Genomic DNA, 19,129 nt, shown 5'->3' with positions numbered 1-19,129 from the left:
TTATTTAATAACTGCGTTGAAATAAACATGAGATGAAGAGAGCGATAGAATAGGCACAATGGACCCTTCACCCTACGACGTCCTACGTCGTATTTTCTACGTATATCAGTCGGAAGAACGTGTCATAATTATCTATTATGGAATTTCCTAAGGATTAATTACTTATATTTATGAATGGTATTGGTTGTAAATATGATAATTTATAAATCATCAATCAATTTTGCACTCATTAAAGATTATGGGATCCGAAATGGTTTTTCCCGGATTTGTTAAAAATACATTTGAGTGTTGAGTATATTGTATTCTATGTTATTTTATTCGACCAACGATTAACTAATAAAAAATGTTACAGCCATTAGGGGAAACGATTTTAAATAATTTACACATATTCATAATCTTGGATATACTTGCTTGTAAGTTAATGATTTTTGATTTAAATTGACATGGACCGGGAATCGAACTTAGAAACTCATATTTTTACCAAAAAACGCCTATAACTTTCTATTTAATTCCTCTTTATAAAGATGAAAATTTGTTAATTTATCGTTAAAATTGACTGACAAAAAAAAAAAGTAAAAATACATTTTTATGATATCCTCATAGGAAAAAGGAAATACAAACAGCTATAAATAAAACAGTATATAATATAAAACGACAATCACGTTGTTTATCAATGTTCAAGGCTTACCAAGGCTTTGTTTAATGAAAATACCACCAAATTCCTTATCAGTTAACGCGCTCTTATCAGTCTCGTTATTTCATCATATATGTAATGATTATGCAGATGCTTAGTTGAATAAACAACTATGTTTTCAAGTTTTTGTGTTTTGAAAACAAAACACTGAATTATATTTCCTTAAGTTTGGTTAAAAATAGTCTTTTTACTGGCTACAATACTAAAATACGGACAACTGCCGAAATAATCATGTTTTAATTCAAATCGTTTATGTTTTGCCCGATCCGAGAATCGAACTCGGGGCCTCGCGGACTTGTAATTAGCATAGTTACCGCTGAAATCAAAGGGGCTACTATTAAAAAAGTCAAAGGAAAATACAAACAAAAGAATAAAAAAATAATTATTTATTATTCAGTATCTTATAATACAAACTTCATAAAAATATTATATGTTCTAAATTCCTCTCGTTGATTACTACAATTTCGAATACGAACATTAATTTAGTGGAATACCCTGATAAAATACAAAAAATACAATCTCATCTAAATTGCGTTCAAAAACATCGAAAATTTCAGCAATTATGCTTCTTACTATAAAAGTAAGGGTACCATAATTTCTTTAGAAAAACGTGGACCAGCCACTACATACACACATCTCCATAATTATTTTAAAAAATTAAAACATCAACCCATAGTCTCGCATGGTGGTTATCAAATAAAAGAATAGTTTTAATACAATAAACAATCGTATTAGACCAATGTTTCAATTACGTCAAACTTTTGGAAACCCTGCTTAAAGGATATCATCTTTATAAACAAGGCATTAGCATCACACTACATTCCTTCTAAGCCGTGGCGGCTTTCTTACATATCAACTTTTAGCCCTTCTACATACCTCTAAAACCTACTTAGTGACATCAGAAGCATTACTCGAAAAGAATACGGGAGAATCTATATTATGTATAGGCGTAGACACATGAGAAGCTCTATAAGGCATTACATCGGTAAACTTAAAGAAATTATGCAAAAGATTCTGCTGATCCATCAACAGTGTATTCAAGTGCCTCATCTCCTGATCTATCTTTTTCAAGTTAAAGGTAGCTTGATCTATCTTTTCCTGCATGCCTCTTATCTCTAAACCAAAGTTATGATCGCTGGATTGATTCTCATTCTTCAATTTCGATGAATACTTATTTTTGTACAACATTTCTTTGACAGATCTACCAGCTTTGACTTTGTTTAATTGTGCCATTTCGTAAGCTGCCATCATAATATCAGTTGGCAAACGTTTCTCTCGAGGGTTCAAAGGTTTAACACTCAGAATCACTTTCCCAGCTTCGGGAGACACTAGAGCTGTCCTATACACATATTTATGAAGACATTTCGGTAGCCACGCGCTGAACATACCCATTTCTACGAATAAGATCAGTTTCGTTTGCCTCACAAGTTTGGATAGACCAGCAGTCTTCCTCAATCCTTGAATGTCGTGGACAGCAATACCGACGAGCAAGTTCATTAGAATAATAGTGACGAACATGAGAAATAGAATAAATATGATTTGTGCTGACAACTCAAATATTAGGGGAGGATCGTCTTTCTGTGGGTCATTGATGAGTATATTCAAGTTCAGTTCTCCAACCATCATTGATAACGTACTAATGAATCCCATGAGTGGATTCGAAAACATCTCTTCATTGGGGAAAACGACGCAGAAACAAATTGTGAATCCAAGTAGTAAGCAAATGTAAGCCAATAACAATTTCAAGAATTCCATCAATACTTTCTGATACATAGCTACGTAGTCCCCAAACATAGGCAGTTGACCCATCATCAACATTAGATTCGTCCAAGCTCCTAAAACAGCGTAACCGCCAACATGGTTCTGCCAACTGTAATCTTTACGTATATTGTACAATGAAAATACCGACAGTAAGACAAACCATTCCATAAGATTCTCAAATGTCGTAAAATATTGGTAAAAACTCGAATACCCGGTTATGCCAGTCAATTTACGGAGGATCTCAAAAGCGGTTATCGCTATAAGTACCCATCTTTCGAATTCTATCGGGTTATCTTTCAACATGATTCCTAATAAAGACTGCTGTTGACAAAGCTCATTTGGGACACCGTATTTCTCATTGTATTTACCTCCACAAGTCTTTACGACAGTTGTCAATACATATATTGATAGAAAAGATACAAAAAGGAAACAAAATATAAGTCTCGCCAAATAAAACTTTCTTATCTTTTTCCATTTCATAAATAGAAACGCGGAGCATAATGGATGCAGTAATATGTCTTTTTGGCCTTCATCTATCAAACTGTTCAAATATGTGATCTCACGAGGATAAGAAAATTTTAATAGACGACCGAAATCAAACTCTATCTGGACTTCCTCATTCGCCTCTGATGACTGATTGAGTGAAATACCACAATCCAAATTGTGCCTCAATATTGCCAATGATTTCGGAGTCTTTCTTGCAATAACACTAAGAGCTGTGTGCCCTTTCTTCGATTTAGATGTGACGTCAGCACCGAGGTATATAAGCGTCTCTACACATTGCGTCAAATTATCCATCGCCGCCAAATGTAAGGGTGAATAACCGTATTCATCTTTCTTATTGACTTGCGCTCCCCAACTGACGAGCATTTCTATTATATCACAGGCTCTTTCTGATCGACATATCGCCGCGTGTAGTGCCGTTCTTTTGTCGTAGTCTTCAGCATTAGCATCTGCGTTCCCATCCCTAAGAAGTACTTCAACGCATTCAGCACTTGAACATCTTGCAGCAAGATGAAGCGCTGTAAAGCCTCTGTAATTTTTAGTATTTGCTTTAGCGCCTTCTGATAACAATAGCTCGACACATTCAGCGTAACCTCGTGCAGCTGCCAAATGTAATGCAGTACACTCCTTATCTCTTTGTTTGGTCACACCGTTGACGCTTATCTTTGTTTCTCTTATTAAATACGAGAGGCACCTCTGCGCGCCGAGTTCTGCGGCGAGGTGTAGTGCGTTCAACCCTCCCGAAGTCACGTACGCAGGGTCTACGCCTCTTTCTATAAATAGTTCCATGCATTCCACAGCGTCAGCTCTGACAGCGCAATGTACCAGATTGTCTTCACAACCTGCTCTTTGTACGACAGCGTGCAACGAAGCACCGTTAGCGACTAAGACCTCCGCTACTTCCAATGAATTGCCAAAAGCGGCTGAATGAAGAGGTGCGAAGTATTTAGGAGCAAAATCAACATCTGCTCCTCTAGAAAGTAGAAACACTGCAGCCCTACCTGCTCCGCTGAACGCAGCCAGATGTAACGCTGTCAGTCCTGTAGGCTCCGAGAAGTGTATATCAGCTCCAGCTTCCAATATGGCCGGAAGCAGCTCATCCCGGGTGAGGAACGCAGCCCATAACAGAGTCAAGTTCACAACCACTTCGGGCGCTGAGCATATGTGTTCTTCTATATTGTCTGTCGTGATCATTCCACACTCCACGTCGTCGAAGAACCTTGCCGCTCCGAGCGACAAAGCTTTTTCACAGAGACTCCGTCTGATGTTTTCTTCGGTCAATCTGGCTTCAGGGTCGGGTGCCATGACGTCAAAACTGTGGTACATGTTGGGGGCATCTTCAGCAGGTGGTGATGGTCCAACGAAAAGATATTCCTTTGTCTTGCCAGGCTCGCGAGCGGCCTCCAATAAATCAATGTTTCTGACATGTCGGAAATTGGAATTTAACGGGATTTCTTCAGTTTCGGTCCTGGTCCGGGATCTTATACTGCTTGTATAACGGGATCTCGTCGACGCCGTGGTGGGTGTTTGGAGGGGTGAAGGCCACCCCATCTCGCGGTACCCGAAGTTGTCCATGGTTGGAACGTGACTGACTACTGACGCTATCTCTTATCTTATCTTTGTTTTGCGAGAGCTCAGACTCACTGAGATGGTTGACGTGATGATTTATGAAGCTATTTTTATTACTACGCGCAATTAATTGAGATTAATTTCTTTGTGAGTTTTCGTGATTACAGCATTCTTTGAGTTATTTAATCAATGGTTCCGCAGAATTTGTTTAGTTGATAAACTATCTTTTTGCAGAGTTATGTAAACTCATTATTTGAGATCAACTTAATTATAGCTTCTTTGTAGCTCTTATCTACATGAGAATAGATTGAATTGAGGCGAAGTTTAACCATAATTCACTGGGTTCCTCACTAAAACTTTCGATCACTTTCTATCGATATATTTTCCGACTGATAAACAATTCGTTTTTACTGCTATGGCTCCAAACAACACCACCCAACTAGCACACAAGCTGCTTATACAGTCGTTATACAGCCTGATAGTTGCATAAGAGTCGTTCAAATGCTGTACAATTCTCTATAAGTTGTATACTAGCTATTTAAAAAACCCTTTAACAGCTAGGCGGGACAGTAGCCGTTTAGTAGGAAACTAATGACTTATAGTGATATATGAGCATGTAATTGCATTGCTAGACAGCCTAGGGAAGTATAACTGAGTTAATGGAATCTTCTATAACACCGTTAACTGTATAAGGGGACTTTAGGAGATAAAGGAGTTTAAACGGAGTTATGCGTTGCGCTTATAGCGCTCAAGAGCGTAAATAAGCTTTTTGTAATGCCTTAGGTTCTATAACAGATTTTTTTAGGGCTAGTGTATTACTCATCTATAAAAGAGTTGCGTAGGTCTTTAATAGCGCCTTGAGCGTTATATCAGATATTTATATGGCTTCTGTACGGCAAATAGATGTATAAGGTATCATTCGAAACATTTTTACAGCCATGGGGATTACAGAATTATGTTAAGCACCTAAAGCGCTATAACCGAGTAATATACCTTTATACTAAAGCTTAAAATTATTATCATAATATATTTACATAGGTGCAGTGGTGGTTCAGTCTGTCAACTGTTTTTAAAGAAAAAATAAAATAAAATAAAATAAAATAAAATAAAATAAAATAAAATAAAATAAAATAAAATAAAATGAAATAAAATGAAATGAAATGAAATGAAATGAAATGAAATGAAATGAAATGAAATGAAATGAAATGAAATGAAATGAAATGAAATGAAATGAAATGAAATGAAATGAAATGAAATGAAATGAAATGAAATGAAATGAAATGAAATGAAATAAAATAAAATAAAATAAAATAAATAAATATAAATAAAAAAAATGATTTTCAAACTATTTTAATATTCAACGACTGACCCCTAAAAGTACGAGTAAAATGCTGGTGTGCGACCAAAACAGTTATATTGAAGCACTCCTATGCCACAACTGCAAAACCTTGAGGTCTACAACAGCAAACACTAGAGCCTTTGTACAGCTTAAGGCGCTAGAGCAGATGTAACCAACTCTGAGAGCTGCTTGATCGAGACGCCATTATAGCATTTGGTAAACATATTTTTTGAGGTTATTACGATCTTTTGAAGATCATATAAATCTATAGCCTGGTAACGTTAACATAATTAAAATCATTTTTTATTACCTATAACCCTAATTAAACTATCTGTAACCCTCAAAGTCTTATTTATGTTCAAAATACAATTTCCAAATCCACATATCTATATAATTTTTGCACTTAAAACTGAATATTTTGAGGGCGCATGAAAATATTGACGATAATATACATATATATTGACAGCAAACTTGAACTCGCACTTTCATATCACGTACACAAAGAAATAAAAGCGATAGACTACTTGTTATTTTAATAATCCAATCCGTAAAAATAAAATGTCTCCTCATTTGTCACTGATGATTCATTTTAAAAAAATATATTTAGTTTACACCATAATAAACCGACTATATTACTAATTTAGAGCGTTAGCATTTATAACCGTTACACAGTAGCGCTAAAATAAGGTAAAGGTGGTATAATCGCGCTGCAAGAGCTTTTTCGAACGCTCGTGGCGCTAACCACCTCTGTACAACAGCTGGTAAGCGCCACGAAGCTGCGAAAAAGCTCTTGTAGCGCGATTATACCACCTTCATCTTATTTTAGCGCTCCTGTATTACTACTATACTACGTACTATTATAATTACTATTTACGACCACTGTAGATCCAATGTCGAGCTATAAGCTGGACAGTATGGGCCTATTTGACGCTACAAGAGATCTGTAGCCGCTTATAGAACCACTATACTTCTTACTAAGGAGCCTAAGGCGTTATAAAAATCCTTTAACCGGCCATTGTACAGCTTGTTATAGCGCTTGTGTGCTAGTTGGGCATTAGTCACTGATTACGTTATTTCCATTCAATTGTGATTTTTAACACCGAACACACTTGTTAGTTCACATTTGTAAAAATTTTGCAGTTCTGAACAAAATCTCAGCGAAGTCTTCTTTAAATATAAAATTTTCAGTTATATTATCTGAAATCAAATATATCGTGGTATCTTATTTTTTCAGGCTTACTATTCATTGTTTGGTGTGCAAGTACATATTACGTCACATCCTTTTTATATAATTTTCATAATGTATATAAACTTGAATTGTTTTGAAATGAAGAAAGAAAAAAACATGTTTGCCGCATGAATTCACAAGAAATTTTAATACGAAACTAAATACGATAATACCAGTTTAAGAAATATTTATATTATTAAATGTATTTGAAGTTTTCATAATAATACTCTAAGGTTATCGTAGAGAGTGAAATGTTGATATATTTTTCAATACATTATAATATGATCTATCTTAAGTTTAATAGTAAATCCTTAAATACGTTATTACATCTAGTTCTTTAGTAAAAACGCTGCTTTATGCAACGGAAGAATCTTAATAAAAAAAGGTTATTATTTCATGATAGATACAATATCAAATGAATAAAAAATAACAGCTTAAACAGCTCTCAATTACATTCATATAGAATTTTTCAAATTTAAAATTTTCATGAAGCGTTTCTACCAAACCTGGGACCTTACTCTGATATCCTCATACATCTCGCACCAAGATAAATAATGCTAAATTGTTAGATAATTTAATTATTAACCCTTTGACCGCCACGGTCGGCTATACTCGACAAATCAGAAAGTGTTCACGACACTTTCGTGGGTAAATGTCGACAAAAATATAGCGAGGATGTCAGAGTTGTTGAGTCAGATTTGTCAAAGGGTTAATAATAATGCCTAAATAGTTAGAAAAAGATTTATCTATATATACTAATATAAAGCTGAAGAGTTTGTTTGTTTGTTTGTTTGTTTGAACGCGCTAATCTCAGGAACTACTTATCCGATTTGAAAAAATATTTCAGTGTTAGATAGACCATTTATCGAGGAAGGCTTTAGGCTATATAACATCACGCTTCGGCCATTAGGAGCGGAGTAGCAACGAAAAATGTTACAAAAACGGGGAAAATTATGACCCATTCCCTCTTATGTGTGCAAACAAAGTTGCGGGTCAGCTAGTAACACTATAAACCCTACAGTGTTATAAATCTTTTTCTAACAACACAACCTAGATAACTTTAAAATAACATGTCGGAATACCAAGAAAGCTTAATATAATTAACTTTATCACAGTTTTATGAGGTAAATGATAACCGATTATCATGAAAGTGAATGAAAACTGAAAATAGACAAGTGAACGTCATTCAATCTATTTTGAAATAATTACGTAGAATGACATAGCTTATAATAAGTGCAATAATGTTATAAATCTTCTGTTTAACCTACTGCGTCAAGATTATGAGGTGTATTTGTTAGATTCAGGGCTTGTTTTTAACCATAATTAGATATGGAGGCAGTTGGAGGGTTTCTTTTGAGACTATTTCTATAATACGAAGGATAATAAGGGTGGGCTGGGGTAAGCCTTAGAAAGACACACAGATCATATCGATGTCTTGAAAAAAGTACAGGTGCGTAGTACTCGTAACTAGCGGCCCTGTATGACAAGATGTATGGATCATATATGCACGGCATGGGAAGTTTGTAAGCATCGTTCCAAGTGGCAGTTTTTGGTACTCTGCCTACCTCTATGGGAAATAACGTGATATTATAACAAATAGAAATTTGGTTATAATTTTTGTAATCTTACTATAACTTCTAACTTAGAATTTACGGCGTCTTTAAATTACAAATACAAAGAGCCTTATAAACGCACAACTATACTATACGCAATTAAAAAGAATGAATTGAGTGTCCTTAAAAGCTGCTTTTAAAGTCACGAAATGTTTTTATTATTGTACCAATCACACAAATTTAAGACCAACTAAATTACTACGCAATACGTCTAACTTTTCTGGGAAAGCTAGAAATGAAAACATAACAAAACAATATTTTTATGCCTAAATATTAATACCGAAAAACAATTAATTCTCCGAATAATTGGAAAGCAAATCAACAAAAATAAGGAAACTACGTTGTTTGTGGCACGTATTTAGTAATAGTTGTACAAACGATTGTTACTGAGAAACTCTTGACAGATGACACTAAGTACATCAACCTCGGTGCGCGTGGCCCAATATTTGTTCACTTGATGACTTTATCTAAAGAAATAAGGCAGCGTTTACCACATTTACAACATTATATTATTTACTAGCCGCCGCCCGAAACTTCGTCCGTATAGACTTATGTTTTACCGCTTTCACAACATTTTTTTTGCTGATCTTTTGATATAAAAGTTATTCCCCCTTTTTATCATCCTCGGGTGGAATTTCCAAAAATCCTCTCTTAGTGCTCCTTTATACTTCCAGGGGAATCTTCGTACCAATTTCCAATTTTCAACGTTTATAACTGTTGGCTGATGAAATAGTAATTATCTGCCTCTAAAAACTGTTCCTTTATTTCTGTCCACCCGCGGCTTGCCCTCGTGAAATTTCACCTCCTTCGGGGTGGAATTTCCTAAAATCCGCTCTTCTTATGTTTTGTAGTTTTGGCTGTGGGTTTTCAGACAGTCAGTCAGTCAATTAGTAAAGGAAGAGTTATAAATACATAGATTTTATTACGACGCTAGCCTGCTTCCATGTTTTAATGCGAGAACACTAAATCAATCACTTAGGTAGAAAGAACAATGTAGCCCAAGCGATGGCAAATATCAAAGTTATTACTACACCCACACATACTTACATAAAATCGCGCCATAGATAGCCCATTTATCGAGGAAGGCTATAGGCTATATATCATTACGCTACGACCAATAGGAGCAGAGTACCAGTAAAAAATGTTACAAAAACGGGGAACATTTTTGACCCATTCTCTCTTATGTTACGCAAGCGAAGTTGCGCGGGTCAGCTAGTCGATAATATGACTTGTAAATCAAATGAGACTAAAGTATTTTAACCAAGCATTAGTATACAATAATTGTCAACTCCAATACATTTCAGTCTAATGAACAAGTCGTGCGTCAAACTCTTTACACGTGTGTACTGACCTTAACACTGTCAAGTCACAATATCATTGTTGAATGGAAATTATACGTTTATTTAATTTATTTAAATATTTACTTTCAAATACCTACTTTTTCTTTCATTCTTTAGGTAAAAAATGGAGTTAGTCATTGTTTAAGGCTTTTGACCTGTAGCGTGATTCTGTATAGTCTGTACTGTCGAGTATCGAGTGTTTGACATTTTAAATGTACTGCCAAAACAGTTCCATGAGGTTAGAGGCGCTGTTCAGATTTTGAACAAAATGACAATTGGGACCGCCTTCCAATAGCAACGTCGTTAGATGGGTCTCTTTAATGGCAAATGTACTGTAGGAGATCCCAAAAATTAAACAATTTTTATAATTATTTTAAAATGATCTTCCTGATGAAACTGACACAAAACGATAACACCGCAGAAGAACAAACTATTTATAGTTAGTCTGTTTTTTCTGCGATTCAATAATATTACATATACGGGATTCTTTTAGAGAAATAATCATGGTGTATGGTGAAAATTTTTGACCTTTTTTTGTGTCAATATTGCAGGCATCTATTTTATTTCCGAAATATAAACTAAAACCGCCTTATTTCAAAATAAGGAGGAGATCGTTATGTAGATGCAAAATTAACAAAAGTATTTAGTTCCATAATAAAACATTACTACACTTACAGTACACATTTTCAGTATACATGTCCCTTAAATACCTTCATTTTCATAGATCACCTGACCCAATCACGTCACTGCCTACCAGCCGCTCCAGCGTGAAGATATTTACTGTATCATTAGAGTATAAAGTGCTGGTTTATTTCACTTTAATAAACAACTAGCTTTTACCCACGACTTCGTTCGTAAAAAGTAGCCTATGTCCTTCTCGGGTATCAAAATATCTCTATACAAATTTTCATGCAAATTGGTTCAGTAGTTTAGGCGTGATTGAGTAACAGACAGAGTTACTTTCGCATTTATAATGTTATATATATATAGTGTAAAACTACATTTTCGGTATATATTTGTAACATAAATGTCCATTAAATACCTATATTTTCATAGATCACCTGACCCAATCACGTCACTGCCTACCAGCCGCTCCGGCGTGAAGATATTTACTGTATCATTAGAGTATAAAGTGCTGGTTTATTTCGCTTTATTAAACAATGTCAATAATCATAGCTGAGAGGAATACGGGCCAGTGGGTTCGAACTTGTTTTGTGGGTGTTTTAGAAGCTACGATTTGTCGGTGTCGTGTCGTTGGTTTTATAGGGAATGAGTTAAAAATTGTTTAATGAAGAGCAATATTTATTTTTATCCGGTACTAGCTGACCCGCGCAACTTCGCTTGCGTCACATAAGAGAATGGGTCAAAATTTTACCCGTTTTTGTAACATTTTTTACTGGTGCTCTGCTCCTATTGGTCGTAGCGTGATGATATATAGCCTATAGCCTTCCTCGATGAATGGGCTATCTAACACTGAAAGAATTTTTCAAATCGGACCAGTAGTTCCCGAGATTAGCGCGTTCAAACTAACAAACAAACAAACTCCTCAGTTTTATAATATTAGTAAGTATAGATAATCATACTTATAATATTGAAAATGTTTGTTTATTTACATCTATTATTACATTAACACAGACTAATGCGGTAGAGAAGTTACATTTTTTTTACTTCGGTACTTAATTATTAGTATAACACTACACAATAAGTGGCCTTTTTAAATTCGTGATAAGGGATCGTGGCGTTGTAGCACCCTTTACAGGATGCATCAGGCTTAGCTGCTTCCACATAAGTTTGATATGGATACCATAACTCGGTAAAGCCAATTCCTAGTATTCTCTTATGCACGTACTTTTTTAAACGTTATCATAAAATAATATAAGTTTAATCTTCTAATATACTCATTTCTGTAGAATAGTGTGTTATTTAATCCAGTTATTTTTGAGTTAGAGTGAACAAGCGTAATAATAGATATTTAAAATATATTAGATTCTACTTATAAAGTTTCTTCAGATTTTGCTATCAACTTTGATACACATAATTCCATTAATAATTGTATTTATCACAATACAAACCTCCTATTTATCTCAAAATAGAACAAGACTACGAACACACTCGTAAACGTCAGAATAAGCGATAAATAACAATTAATATTGTCGTGCATTAATCGTGAGTTGTAAATAGTGCGCCTTGACTTTCTATGATACAGTGATAGTGCGATAACGACGATAATATAACGCAGATACGACATTAAACTTTTAATGCCTATGGAGAAAATAATTAATAGATTTTTTTTCGCCCATTACTGCCCCACTGCTGGACAAGGGTCTTCTGCCAAACTATGGAGGGGTAAGGCCTTAAGCCCACCACGTTGGCCAAGTGCACCCGCACTCGCTGGCTCACACGGTTGCCTTTAAGAAATGCGTTAAAAAAACTTTTAGGCTTTTAGGCTAGATTTTTCGTATTTGACACGGCCTGACGAATCCTTGCGTCACGCCGTGTCAAATACGAAAAATCTTTCACAAAAAGCCACCTTTGACGTTTTCATGGCCGGGCCGATTAACCGATTTGGGTGATCTTTGACACACAGAAATTTGAAAACCACAATTTAAACACTGCCTACTTTTATATCCGAAATTCACGCGAACTAAGCAAGTGAGATGATATATGGCAATAAAAATAATAAATAATTTCCTCTCTGAGGCTTCATACCAGTATCTCCAAAACTAGTTTTCCAATTCCACTCTTTGTCTACAACATTCAAGCACCAATCAAAGTCAAGTTCAGTGTATTTGAGTCGCAATCTTTATCTAAACATCGCAAACAATTAATCAGACGGGCCCACCCAACCGGGCACCGAACCGGCGACCGAGGTGACGGCGACCGTACCGTTAGTGCAGGGGAAATACGACACCATAATAGGTTATTAGAGTGTATATCTGTTTATACCGTTTAGTAAGAAATTGACGGTTAATCGGTTAATGAGCGGTAAATAATTTGAATTTCTAAGTAGAGATAGTGTTGCATTCTCCTGTCAATGGTAAGTAACGTAGATGAGGAAAGTTTGTAGATGGATGGCCTTATTGAGAAGTTTTGTTTATGTTTTTTAAACTAATTTGCGACTTGTATACGTAATACTACCAGTCCGCTCCCGATCAGGGCCGATGTTACTTGGCCGAAATGTCGGGTAATAAATGTATGTTTGTATTATACGTTTTACGTATATCAAAATTATAGTATATCTATACTAATGTTATAAAGCTGAAGAGTTTGTTTGTTTGAACGCGCTAATCTCAGGAACTACTCGTCCGATTTGAAAAATTAGATAGCACATGTATTGAGGAAGGCTATAGGCTATATATCATCACGCTACGCACTTCAAAATTCTACAATATCCAATTATTTACAACAAAGCGAAATCTAAGCAAAAAAACAATAATAAAGATATTAAAAATCAAATTTTATTTAAGCAGAGGTAACTTAACCCGAGGGCGACAGGTCGTTTAAACTGATAATAGCATAAATACAACTCGATATCAATTTAGCTTCTTTACTTAAATAATAAACTCATTGCTATGTTATCTATCGACAGGTATATTTAAAACACAGATAGTTTCAGCTCGTTTACCATTTTACGATAGAACTAATGTGTTGAGATTCATGTAACACATTATCTGTTAACTAATAGTCGCCCGTGACTTCGTCCAAGTGGAATCTAGTTTTTCTGTTTTTACAACATTTTTATTACTGCTCCACTTCTTAAATTCAAGAACTAAGTAGAGAGCCTTTTATATGCTCGTATATGCAAAGTTCACGACGGACAGGAGTATACAAAATTCAGAATTTTGAACATAATTGACTCACAGGCTTAAGTAGCTGACGGTGGGCCTTGGATGGCTTATGAATTACTTTATTTTGAAACACAAAAATATCCTAGATATTTTTTTATAAATGCACTACTAAGTTGTTGGACTATATTAGTCATAGCGTGATGTTATACCTATAACCTTCTTCAATAAATGGACTACTCAACCATTCGAACCAGTACTTCTTGAGATAAACACTTTCAGACAAACAAACAAATTCTTCAGCTTTATATTATTAGTATTAATTAAAGCGGCGATGCGGCGATATGCGTATTAGTTACTTTAGCTTTTAAAGTCCTATGCTAGATTTTATTTCTAGACATTTTACACCTGTTTTCCTTCTTAGTTTAGATAAGGATATATTTATATGTCGTAAGGTCAATCTGGGTAACTTTGAAACATTTGGGTAACATTGACAGTGGGACTATGAATTGATAAAAGTTTATTTTAGTTTTGCAAACTTTTATCAATTGTGTTGGTTTCATATGAAAAAATAATCGAAACTAGTTCATATTACCACTGTCAATGTTACCCAATGTCAATTTTAAATGATTCAAAGTTACCCAGATTGATTATATAGTTTATAATCTACCTAGTGTCAAAGTTTTTATAATCCTATTGAATTTACACGAAATTAAGATCCGACCAAGTGGCGTTATTTGGTCTGTGCCTACCCCAATGTATGTTATTTTATGTATGTATGAAATATTTCATATCTAGATTTTGTATGAAAATGTATTACCGTAAAAACACGGCTACTCCATGGAGCGTTTTATTTTTATCACCATGAAAGATTTTAAACATTAAAAACAAATTGTGTAAATAAATTCAAAACATTGTATTTTTAACCTATAACGAATTGACAATAACCGTCTTTCGATCCGCAAGTACATATGTGTTATAAGATTTAAATTCTATTATTATCGACTAGCTGACCCGCGCAACTTCGCTTGCGTCACATAATTTTCCCCGGTTTTGTAACATTTTTCGTTGCTACTCCGCTCCTAATGGCCGTAGCGTAATGTTATATAGCCTATAACCTTCCTCGATAAATGGGCTACCTAACACTGAAAGAATTTTTCAAATCGGACCAGTAGATCCTGAGATTAGCGCGTTCAAACAAACAAACAAACAAACAAACAAACAAACTCTTCAGCTTTATAATATTAGTATAGATTTAAATTCTATTATTATCGACTAGCTGACCCGCGCAACTTCGCTTGCGTCACATAATTTTCCCCGGTTTTGTAACATTTTTCGTTGCTACTCCGCTCCTAATGGCCGTAGCGTAATGTTATATAGCCTATAACCTTCCTCGATAAATGGGCTACCTAACACAGAAAGAATTTTTCAAATCGGACCAGTAGATCCTGAGATTAGCGCGTTCAAACAAACAAACAAACAAACAAACAAACTCTTCAGCTTTATAATATTAGTATAGATAAGAGACGGTTTTTGCTACGGTTTATAAGTCAAACTAGGGATGTATTAACCGTATTCGTAGAGTTATCGTCATGGGGGCTAGACTATTTCTGTTAGTTACGATTTTTGTTGCAGCTCTAGTTAGTATACGGGGTGATACAAAATGTAATTCGGCTGATTGGGGTAAGTAAATAGAAATATTGATTGGCATTATCCACCTTTTTTGAAGATTTTAGGGAAAATACAGGGGCTTGAATTCGATTCTTAAGCTGAGTATTATTTGAGTTCATATCTTTACTAATATTATAAAGCTGAAGAGTTTGTTTGTTTGTTTGAACGCGCTAATCTCAGGAAAAACTGGTCCGATTTGAAAAATTCTTTCAGTGTTAGGTAGCCCATTTATTGAGGAAGGCTATATATCATCACGCTACGACTAATAGGAGCAGAGTAGCAGTGAAAAATGTTACAAAAACGGGGAAAACTATGACCCATTCTCTCTTATGCGACGCAGGCGAAGTTGCGCGGGTCAGCTAGTGTGGGAATACAATTACGTCGTTGTCGTTCATAATATGATACTTACTTAATAGTTACTGCGAATTTATAAATACAAAGAAAAAAAAATATATATCCAACATCGTTATTGACAAAATGTGGGCGTATACTTGATGCCAGGCGTAATGTTATGGACATATGAATGTATTTACATAAACCTTCAAAATCAAAATCAAATCATTTATTCATTTAGGTCAAATATTGACACTTATGATAGTCGTTACAATTACTGAATCTACCACTAGCTCGGAAACGTCAATTAAGGAAAATGAATATAGCTAGGTTATTTATTAGTCTCTGATCATAACGTATGTTGGGAGCACCTACTAGCATGTGATAATAAGAATATGGGCAGGAAGTGAGAACCTTCGTTAACTCATTAAAAATCTCTTACAAAAATAACTTATTTTTCACTTCCCAGGACAATTAAAAGGAACTAGATTTATTCTTGAACCAGTTACGCTCACACCAAAAATCAGAAACTTTCAGCTAGAGACTAAAGTAAGTAAATCTTTTTCTTACAAAAACGCAGAATAGTCAAATTCTTATAGCATAGTAACTATCGAGAATTTTGTGTGGAAAACTAGCGCTCCAAGCGTATTCCGCGGGAACTATTGTTTAAGTTATTTTGTAATTAAAACATTCGTTATTAAATAGTACCTATCGATTGTCGCACTACCGATCTATGTATTTATTCTCCTTTAATTGTTTCTTATTGTAAAATAGCAATTTGAAACGACTGACTTTCTCAATGCACCAAAAAGTATTTTAAATAAAACTGTTATTTTCTGGTGCTTCAACTCCCCATAAACTTTTAATGTGATTTAACTACTATTATCATAATTGACAAGTAACAACAACCGGGACCAATTAACGTGCTCTAGCACGCCCTAAACTGCCACCCATCTATAGAATGACCGCGCCAAGGCGTGCTTAACAACACATCATGAACAGTTAAACCAGTGGTTCCCAACCAGTGGTCAAGTCAAAATATGGTCCGCAAGTAATTTTAAAAGTTTTTAATTTTCAGGATGAATCTCAAACTTTATTTTTAATATACTTACATAGTGCTGCTAACAAGAATAATATAAAAGTGGTCCCGGACTGAGAAAAGGTTCGGAGCCCCTGAGTTAAGACAACAACAGACAGTTGAGCTCATAACTTACCCAGGTTCCTACGGTTCCAGGTGCCAGAAGAATGTGACGTAGTCAACGGGTTATTCGTTCAAGCCTGTGACTACGACAAAGCTCCCCATTTAAAATTTGACGGCAAGTACCTCACTTACATCCATCGACTAGGAGACCTGGTGGAAGCTGGTGAATTCAGAATGTCCTTATTCTGTGGTCAATTGCTCAGAGGCTCTGACTTCTATACCGCTTTGCTTTCTAAGTAAGTTAGCTGGTTAAATAGAACAATGTTTTTAAATCTATACTAATATTATAAAGCTGTAGAGTTTGTTTGTTTGTTTGTTTGAACGCGCTAATCTCAGGAACTGCTGGTCCGATTTGAAAAATGCTTTCAGTATTAGATAGCCCATTTATCACGGAAGGCTATAGGCTATATATCATCACGCTACGACCAATAGGAGCAGAGTACCAGTAAAAATGTTTACAAAAGCGAGTTACATTTTGACCCATTCTTTCTTATGTGATGCAAGCGAAGTTGCGCGGGTCAGCTAGTTGTTTAATAAGTAAGTAAATTGTTTCTATTGATGGTATTGCTAATTGTTGATTTTTTATTCAAATAAATAATGTAAATGATTGAGAAAATATATTTTTTTCCATCTTAAACCACACGTTCTCTTGTGAAAGCACTTTGGCACATTAACATGATGTATTTAGTCTACCATAGACCACGGAAAAGCTGTCCTTCGTCAGAAGAAACGACAAGAAACTGACGGGTGGCTCTTTTTGATTGTCAATATAGGTAGTCCTGTGAAAACATGATACAGAAAGAAAGCAAATGTCGATCATTTTAATGTAATTAAAATTAAATTGGGCCAACAATGTTACTTGTTTTGTACACTTTTCTCAACATCTTAGGTATAACAGATGTGATGTTATGAATGTATTTACAACCTACATACATAATAATATCAATTGTTATTATCATTTCTTGTATTTTTTTTAAATGTAAATATTTTCTTTTTTGTCATTGCCATTGTCAGTTTAGAAAAGAAAAATATTGTTTTCTGTATAATAAATTGAATATCTCTGTTCAATTATATAATAATTACTACATATGCAATTTCCTCAACACCTTTCTTGTGTTTGAGGTCACAATCAATATTTACTACCAAACGACTCCACACATTGATGAATCCAAAAACCGACACATTATAAATCAATCAATTAACACAAATAAAAACAATCATACAAACACCTTATTTTAAACAAAACCGGGTGAATCGCATCCATCTCTGAACAAAGATTGAGAGCATCAAGACAAGGTCTCTCTTTGTATGGGTGATAACAGAAGCTGATTTATAAGTCGTGAAAAGGGAAGTTGAAGAAATATTTGGCAGCTGAAAGTAATTTTTCGGAGAAGTCAGGTAAATAATTTTAACCTTATTGAGGCGGTCATAGCCATTTGCTCTCACTAATCGTAAAACGATCTGTGGGTTAAGCAACCGTTGGCGCGGTCATTCTGTAGATGGGTGACCGTAGTGGTAATTGAACTGAGCATCTCCGTGCTTCGGAGGGCACGTAAAAAACCGGTCCCGGCTGTTGTCAATTCAGATAACAGTCGTTAAGCCATTTCAAATGCCTTTCGGGCGGCTTGAACAGCTTTGACCACTAACCATACGATAGAACAAATCATCTCTGAACAAAGATCGAGGGCATCAAGACAAGGTCTCTCTTTGTATAACTGGTGATAACAGAAGCTGATTTATAAGTCGTGAAGAGAGATGAGGAAATATTTAGCAGTTGAAGGTAATTTTTCGGAGAAGTCAGGTAAATAATTTTAACCTTATTGAGGCGCTCATAGCCAGTTGTGCTCACCGGTCATAAAACGATCTGTGGGTTAAGCAACCATTGGCGCGGTCATTCTATAGATGGGTGACCGCATAGTGGTATTTGAACTGAGCATCTCCGATCTTCGGAGGGCACGCATAAAATCGGTTCCGGCTGTTGTCAATTAAGATAACAGTCGTTAAGTCGTTTCAAAGGCCTTTTGGGCGGCTTGAACAACTTTGACCACTAACCATACGATAGAACAAATCATCTCTGAACAAAGATCGAGG

At 35.2% G+C, this 19,129-nt stretch overlaps 2 protein-coding genes across 2 annotated transcripts; one reads left to right on the top strand and one right to left on the bottom strand.

The window, feature by feature from the left end:
• Positions 1-1,112: 1,112 nt before the first annotated feature.
• LOC142982197 (uncharacterized) lies at positions 1,113-5,625 on the bottom strand. Its single transcript, XM_076128592.1, has one exon. It carries the CDS (start codon positions 4,532-4,534, stop codon positions 1,580-1,582), a length of 2,955 nt encoding a protein of 984 aa, XP_075984707.1. The 5' UTR covers positions 4,535-5,625; the 3' UTR covers positions 1,113-1,579.
• Positions 5,626-15,380: 9,755 nt separating this feature from the next.
• On the top strand, positions 15,381-17,646 carry LOC142982383 (uncharacterized). Its single transcript, XM_076128853.1, has 3 exons — positions 15,381-15,516; positions 16,307-16,386; positions 17,072-17,646. Exons 1-3 carry the CDS (start codon positions 15,426-15,428, stop codon positions 17,276-17,278), a joined length of 378 nt encoding a protein of 125 aa, XP_075984968.1. The 5' UTR covers positions 15,381-15,425; the 3' UTR covers positions 17,279-17,646.
• The last annotated feature ends 1,483 nt before the right edge of the window (positions 17,647-19,129 follow it).

This window comes from Anticarsia gemmatalis, chromosome 21 (genome assembly GCF_050436995.1).
Source record: "Anticarsia gemmatalis isolate Benzon Research Colony breed Stoneville strain chromosome 21, ilAntGemm2 primary, whole genome shotgun sequence".
Classification (NCBI taxonomy): Eukaryota; Metazoa; Arthropoda; class Insecta; order Lepidoptera; family Erebidae; genus Anticarsia; species Anticarsia gemmatalis.
Note: the sequence above shows the minus strand (reverse complement) of the source record. Positions and strands in the feature narration are given on the sequence as shown.